Source organism: Lipotes vexillifer, unplaced genomic scaffold (assembly GCF_000442215.2).
Source record: "Lipotes vexillifer unplaced genomic scaffold, Lipotes_vexillifer_v1.1 scaffold717, whole genome shotgun sequence".
Classification (NCBI taxonomy): domain Eukaryota; kingdom Metazoa; phylum Chordata; class Mammalia; order Artiodactyla; family Lipotidae; genus Lipotes; species Lipotes vexillifer.
The window spans coordinates 5,000,602-5,008,517 of NW_006798707.1; the positions used below are offsets into that span (position 1 = coordinate 5,000,602).

General features: G+C 47.9%; 1 protein-coding gene across 1 annotated transcript in view; it reads right to left on the reverse strand.

The window, feature by feature from the left end:
- Positions 1-287: 287 nt before the first annotated feature.
- The window catches only part of CAPN14 (calpain 14), a 33,166-nt gene continuing 25,537 nt past the window's right edge, over positions 288-7,916 (reverse strand). The window contains 7 exon segments of the mRNA XM_007472027.1: positions 288-314; positions 1,862-1,882; positions 1,885-1,919; positions 2,264-2,380; positions 3,000-3,078; positions 3,737-3,805; positions 5,455-5,519. Coding sequence (XP_007472089.1) covers positions 288-314; positions 1,862-1,882; positions 1,885-1,919; positions 2,264-2,380; positions 3,000-3,078; positions 3,737-3,805; positions 5,455-5,519 — 413 coding nt within the window.

The following is a 7,916-nucleotide window of genomic DNA, read 5'->3' on the forward strand; positions in this document are numbered from 1 at the left end:
ATTGCTTAGATGATGTTTCTGCTTGTGACAAGGTCGTGGTCACAGGGAAAGAGAGCTGGTCTTGACAAGTCCAAGGCAATCTTTCTGCCTCGCTGCTTCCCTCTTTGTATGCTGCCCATCCAAAGGGGAGATCCGCAGAAAAGAAATCTTACCAGACGAGAAGGTGATGGCTGGAGACACAGTCCTGAAGAACTGTAGGTGGGTTGAGCATGGGTTGGTCTCAGCCAAAGGCCACCCTTGGGCCATATGCAGAGTCCTCAGTGAGGGCCAACGAGCGTCCAGCCTTCTCAGGAGTACAGAGTCATCATCAGCCACTGGAATAATGGGGAAGAAAATTATGATCTATTCAGACCCATCTCTGACATTCAGTTAAGGATGCTTCATTTCTCAGTCACCAGGTCCTAGAGCCTGACGCAGGACTTGGGGCCTCCTCCCCCCATCACTCCTGGGAAGCCAGACAGGACATTAATGGAGAGTTTAGCCAGAAGGACCACACCATCCCATAATAAGTATAAATCAACCTGAAATATAATCAGCCTTGACTTCCCTTGGTGCCTGTGAACGATGATAGCCAAGATGCAGGCTGATTCTATATTCAATTCTCAATGCAATTTTCCCCCATGAATTCAATTTGGCGTGCTTGTGACAGCAGCGTGCAGGTGTGTGGGCCGACTGGGTGGCAGAGATCCAATAGAGCATAGGCTACATGTTTACATTTATGGGCCCATTTGTCTGACAGTTTTATGTGGGTGTGATGAACGGTCCCTCTAACTCACATAGCGGGGAACCTCTGGGGAAACCACTCCCCAGGCCAGTTGCCTAAAAATGGTGATGCTGGTGATGATGAAGATGAGGATGGTGAAGTTACCAGTGGGGTCAGAGAAAAGCCCAGAGTGAAATTCCAGCAAGTTGGCTGCCACTCCCTGTAGGCCTCCTCGATGGCCTTGAGGAGCTCCTCAAGGAGCCAGAGGTGGTCAGAGCTGGAGAGAACGTTAGACATCACCCAGCCAGCTCATCTCGCACACAGGGAAGCTGAGGCCCAGAGATGCAACGCGATGTGCTGACAGTCCCACAGGTGGTTACGAGGGGCGCTGTGGCTTCACCTTGGCTCTTAGCCCAGCTCTCTTGCCATGATAGCACGTTGCTTTCTAGGAGCCTCTGCTCAAGCTGTGAGCTGCCCTGCGTCAGGTGCCACTCTGATGGCTGTCCTGCTCTCTCAGTGCGGAGTATGTCGCTATGGAAGGATTGCTTGGGATCAGGTGTCCTTGGGGATCTGTGCTTGGGTACGGGCTCAGAAGTTCTAACCATTGCCCCTCCACCTGCATCCCACCTTCACACTCAAATATGGGAGTGATTGAGGGTAGATACATGTTGAGGGTCCCTATATCTTAGAAGCTTATTCCACAAACTGAACATCCGAGGTCAAGGAAGAAACCCCAGCTTTTATTAGTCTCTTTCTAAGCAGTCCAAACGGAGGATGTGTTTTAGACAGAAAGGGCAGATGCTTCAACTCCAGACTCCAGTGTCTCCACATGTGGCCCATAGCAGGTGCTCAGTAAATCTGTGCAGCTTGAATGAAAGGGGAAGACAGCCAGTGTCAGACACAGAGCTGTTTTCTCCTCAGCGTATCACCTCATTCATCCAACAAACACTTGTACTTTCACACATGCCTGGCACACAGTGGGTGCCCAGTCATATCTGATGCACATGCACAAATGAATAAATGCAATGAATGCAGTGCTCCATCGTGCACTCAGCAGAACAAAGGGCACTCAGAACCCTCCTCCTTTACAAGCCCCTGAACCGGCAACGCCACTGCTCCCTAAGATGACATGAATCCACCCCGTGCAGAAGGTCTTACTTCTGGCTTCTGCAGGTATATATCCCTTTGCCATCTTGGGTCAAGTTTTGGAAGACGTCTGTGCAAATGCAGTAGAAAAGAACACAGCTAATGCGTGTGTATGTGTTGGAAACAAGAGGGACTAGCTCCTCCCATACGTCCCCCCACCCAGGAAGCCGATTTCGGCCTCTGTGCAATCACACGCGCCACACTTGTTCTAAGCGAGCCGCCTCACACCTGTGCCCTGGAGCAGACAGGGCGTAAGTTAGTTCGGGTAGATGCAGCTAGGTTTCACAGAGCCAGCGTTCCCCAGAGCTCCCTGCACCGGCAGCCGTCCTCTCTCGTGCTTGAACTGGGGACAGGTGGGCAATCCACGAGGAGAGCAGAGGAAGCCCGGGCCCTCCCTCCTTCCCCACAGCTCACCCTGCATGTTCTCCACAAGCAGCATCAAGCGGACAAAGCTGACGAAGTCCATCTGGAGGTCAGGGCTACCGTAGCGGATAAGCATCAGCTGGCAGACGTCATCACTGAGCGCGATTCCTGCATTGAGCAAGGGCTCCCACCGTGGGTGCCGGAAACCTCATATCCAGCTCCCCTCCCACCTGAGGCCCCTTAAATTGTCCCTCCACTTCCGGGACCTGAATCCTAATAGCCTAAGATCTTCTTTTACACGGTTCATTGGGAATTTTTCAATTATTTAGCCTATTAATTTTATTGTCTCTCCATTCTCCATCCCTGTCCCCTAGGCAACCAGCATGAGGATCTTTTTATCGCGTGGGTTACTGGCCTTGAAGGCAGGAGGCAGTCTGCTGAGTGGTCATGAGCATCTGCCTTGGAGTCTGGGAGTCCTGGATTTAAGCCCCAGGCAAGTTAACGTCTCTGAGCCTCAGTTTCTTCCTCTGTGAAGTGGGGATTAGAACGGAAAAGATTGAATGCGAGTATACATGTGCCAACCCTCAATAAATGTTAGCTGTGATCACAGTGATAATAATCAATGGTTTAGTTATTCACGGATCTTGGTCTTTGGGCCTCTGAACTCGGCGAGTAAACCTGCTCATTAGAAGACTGCAGGATGCCACACACCCTGCCCAGCACCACTCACCCCCGCCGCCCCATCCCCTGCCTGGTGTGCGCCCTGCAGCATCAGCTCCGGGCCTACCTGTGTCCCTCGTGGCAGCCCGCAGCTGGGCCCAGTTCAGGCATCCTGAGCGGTTAGTGTCTTGCTTGTGGAAAACCTCCTGCGAAGAGCCCACACCAAAGGCTAAGGAAGCCAGGCGTTTCCAAGCCCCACCTGAGAGCCCCTCACACCCCAGTGTCAAGGCTGCAGGACTGCTGAGTGTGAGGCTCCACCGGTAGGCCCGGCTGCCTAGACAAGACTAGGGCAGGGGGTCCCTGTCAGGATCCCACCTCCTCTCCCAGTCCTCCTTAAGGCTTGTGAGAGTGGGCGGCCTTTCTGTTACGGGGGATGGAGGGTCTTGGTATAGGTAAACGTGCCTAATCTGAGCACGCAATCCAAATTTTGAAGGGCTTCCAACCTTATGACTCAGGAGACGGGAGGAGAGGTGTGAGTAATGATTGGAAACGTGGGAGGAGCCAATTTATGAGGGACTCTAAATGCCCTGCCAAGGAGTGTGAACTCGACTGACGGCATGGGGAGTCTCAGAAACGTTTTAGTAAGGAAGCAATGTGATCAGATGTCGCTTTAAAAATTCAGAAGACTATTGCAACAGGCTCTCTGAGTTTGGGAGAGAAAGGAGGAAACACTAAAAGGACATTAGGGAAGATTAGGTGAGTGGTTGGGTAGAAAGGGCTGAAAGGGAGAGGGGACCTTATAGTTTTGCAGAATTGCCATTTCTGCACTGTCCCGTGGGAGGCGTGGTGAACACTTGTTCTTACCTGATAGAGCATCAGCTGCTTCCATGGGTCCCTGAATTCCTGAATACTCACGGTGCCGGACGCATTAAGCTGATAGCAGGGTTAAGGTCAAAGCCGCCAAGGGAGTTTTGTCCACACCTCTGGAGGCAGTAATGGGCCCTCCACACAGCAATGTGCAATTGGGGACACCCCATTGAATGTTAGCTATCCCTAGCTGGCCTCCCTTGACTGCTCAGTCCAGCCCAGGGCTCCCTGGCCCTTACTAGGAAAGGACAGAATGAGCTGGAACACAGCAGCACTGAGAAGGGAGGATGGTCTGATGATGGTGATGATGACAGTTACCATTTAGTGAAGCAGGGTATTCTGACATGGCCAATCTGATGCGATTTAAATAAAATATAGTAACTCTTTTTTTCACCGTTGTCAAAACCAACTCATGGAAGGAGTCAGACACAGGGTGGCTAAGGATGCCTCTTATATTTAGTCATTTTAGGAACAGTTAAAAGCTGAATGCTTAGCCCTGTAGACCACGTCCAAGTACCCCCGCATCGGAGAGACTGGCTCAAAAACACCATGACACACCACCTCTCTTTGAGCCCTGATGGTGGGCCTAGCACTGAGCTGTACACTTGACCTATGGAACTTCATTTTCACCTAGTAGGTGGGGTAGGTACTAACTCCTCCCTGTTATGTGAGGAAATGAGGGCTCAGAGAGCATGATCTTGTCCAAGTTCATACAGCTGGTGACAAGGCTGGGACCTGCCCCAATGCCTGCATACCTGCCCACCATTCCACACTGCCCGCAGCCTCTGCAAAGTTTCTGCCAACATTCTTTATATTTGCAACCCCTCTCACAGTATCCATTCTATGTGCCTCTCTGTGGCGTGGATAATTAAACTCCGAATAACTTAAGGCAGAGGGTTTGCTAGAAAAATGACAGTGTTGAGAACGAGGAAAGCTGATTTCGCGGCATGTCATGGAACTCCCCAAGCTCTGGTTTCCTGATCTGTAAATGGGGGCAGCTGCTGCCCCATCACCAAATGGAAAACTCAGGACCCTGAGGCTCTTGTAAAAGCTTCTTGTAACCTGGAGAATTGTTACTAACCGCCACCCTGCAGCTGCCTCATCCTCGCTGTCAGGAAGTAAGCTTATTGTTATTAATAACAATATTGATCACTTTTCAATGACAGTTCTGTCCTAAGCACTTTACGTGGGTTATCTCATTTGTATTCACATACCAATCTTACAGAATGGGTTTCGTTTTGGGGTTTTTTTTTTTTAATTTTGGCTGCTATTTTTTGGGTCTTCGTTGCTGCTCACGGGCTTTCTCTAGTTGCAGTGAGCGGGGGCTACTCTTCGTTGTAGTGCACAGGCTTCTCATTGCGGTGGCTTCTCTTGCTGCGGAGCATGGGCTCTAGGTGCACGGGCTTCAGTAGTTGTGGCGCATGGGCTTAGTTGCTCCGTGGCATGCGGGATCTTCCCAGACCAGGGATCGAACCTGTGTCCCCTGCATTGGCAGGCGGATTCTTAACCACTGCGCCACCAGGGAAGCCCCAGAATAGGTTTTAATACCATCTCTGTGCTGCACATGAGGACCTGGGGCACAGTGAGGCTAAGTGACTAGTCGGAGATCACAGACCTAGTAAGTGCTAGGGTTGGGATTCAACCCCAGGCAGCCTGGCTCCAGGGCAAAGCTCTCAAATAGCAGAATGCATCCTCCCACAAACCCAAAAAGATACATCCAGTAGGGCCAGGATCCCCTGGCAGGCCTCGAGGCTGAAGAGAGGCTGTTCGCTCCTTAGATCTGTGAAGGAACAGAAAGAGTCTGCATGGGGGTGGCCCCAGGACTGCATGGCCCTTTTCTGAACAGGAAGAGGCAGTGCTCTCTAGGCCGGCCACAGGGTCCAATGACCACCATTTACGTTGGGGCAGGAAGAATGAGAACAGTGGAGACAGAGAGAGAAGGCTTAGAGGGGATTCCTACATCCAAGTAACACAGTAAAACCCTGCAGAGAACATTCTGGTTTTGCTTCACAGTAGGTCAGATGAACATGGCCCTGTGTATCGGAGGGCTGGGATGGGGGCAGACAGGATGATAGAGTCACAGGCTCCCCAGTCTGAAAGGGCACCTTTTTCAAGCTCCCACCCAAACTGGGAGACAATCTCAGATGTCCTGACAGATGGCCTGTCAGTTCTGGGAGCTCACTTTTTCACATGGATCCATAGCTCCAAGTCAGGAGAAATTTCTCATGTTAATTCCAAAGAAAGCTCCTGTAAAACTCACTCACTAGTCCTAGTTCTATCTCCAGAAAAGCATAAACAGGTATTTGTCCCCTCTTCGACTCCTCCCCTCCATTCGAAACATCTAAACATTTCTCCATCGGTTCCCCAGAGGATATGGTTTCTAAATCCTCACCTCCGTCTTCTACGCACTTTGCTTTGCGAGCATCTCCCTAAAATGTGGTGCCAAGACTGGAATGCACTCCTGCAGCTGCAGGTGGATTAAGCAGAGTACAGTGGGTCTGTCACTTCCAAAATTTTCAGTCCGCATTTCCCAAAGGTTCCAAGGGAGATGTTTTGCAGAGAAAGGGTTTTGAGTTCAAATACATTTGAAACATTCTGTATCTATGACCCTTGTCTCCATCACCATGTACCTTAGCACGTGATCCGTGTACAGGAGCCAATGTTGAAATTTTGTTTAATGCAGAATTTCCTAAGCACAACTGACCATAGAATCTAACCCATTTTATGTCATGGAACACTTACTAAAACCTCTTGGTTTCTAACATTTCTTGGAACACAATTTCAAAAACACACACTAAATGCTTCCATTAAATACCGCCTGAATTTGGATTAGCTTATTTAGCAGCATCTTGAAACTATTAGCACATGTTAAGCTCAAGGTCAACTAAATTAATCAGATAGCTTTCAAATTAACTGCCACAAAGATGAGGTCTCTTCTGTTAGGAACTTGTGCGACTGATTTTTTAAATATTATAAAATGGCAGTTTTTAATTATCACCCTGACTACATTTCATCTTTTTGGCTTGGGCACAGCTTGTGGTGAACATTCTGAATTTCAATTCTGTTGGCTATTATATTAATTATTCCTCCCAGTTCTGTGCCCTCTGCAGATCTGATAAGCCTGCATGCCATGTCTCCTTCCAAGCCATTGATAAAAATTGAGGAAGTGTAAGGGGACCAAGGGCAGAATACAGAGACTCTCAACTAAATACCTAAAACGTATAGGCTCTGACCCATAACATAGAATTATCTCTCTGGGTTCATATTTATATAACTCTTGCGATGATGATAAACTTGTGAATCATATTGCAACTTTCCAACCCACATTTCATCATTTATTATGGGAGACTTTACCAACTATTTTGCCAAAAGCTATAGTAGCTCTCTGATCTGTCAACCAGAAACCCTCTCATAGGAATAAATGAAAGCAACGTGTCCATCCATTCTTTCAAAAGTCATTTTGCATACTTGTGATTAACGCCTTAAAAATTTTCATGTGCAGAAGCCATCTCTTCTACAATTTTTTTGTTTTTTGAGGAGGTGTAGGGAGGGGCCGCATCTCATATTGTATAATTTCTAGAGTCTCCCTTTCTGGCTCTTTTATGATACCCGAGTTTGGCTTTGAGAAGCCATCTGGAAATTATACAGTTTCTGAGTGTGTTTGGGTTTGAAATCTTGGCTTCATGTAAAGGAGAAGCAATCACATATTTCAGGTAGCAAATACCCTTTAGTTGTTTGGTTTACTTTTTTTCAAAATCATGTTTTTCTCACTCAAAATATACACATAAAATACTTTTATATGGGCTTTAAGCTTTCCTGATGATTTATCCCAAGCTTCATACAAAGGCATCCACACCGCCCATCTGCAGTTCTCCTACGTGATGTGCTCCTGTCTATCAGATTTCTGTAGGTTAATCAATTTAAATATAAGCTCATCAGAGAGCTCTCTGGGAAGCTAGTCGATACTTAATATTTATTTGCCGGGTTGAGAAAATGAATGCCATTCTTCCACACGGACTTTATATGCCAAGAAAGAAATATTCAGCTATTCTTCTCAAATTAGCAAACTAGCAGAAATCTTCATTTTCACTGCCATCTATCTTTACACACTCAACTAAGCAAAAAAAAAAAAAAAAAAAAAAAAAAAAAAAATTTTTAAAGCGCAATAAATTCTTCA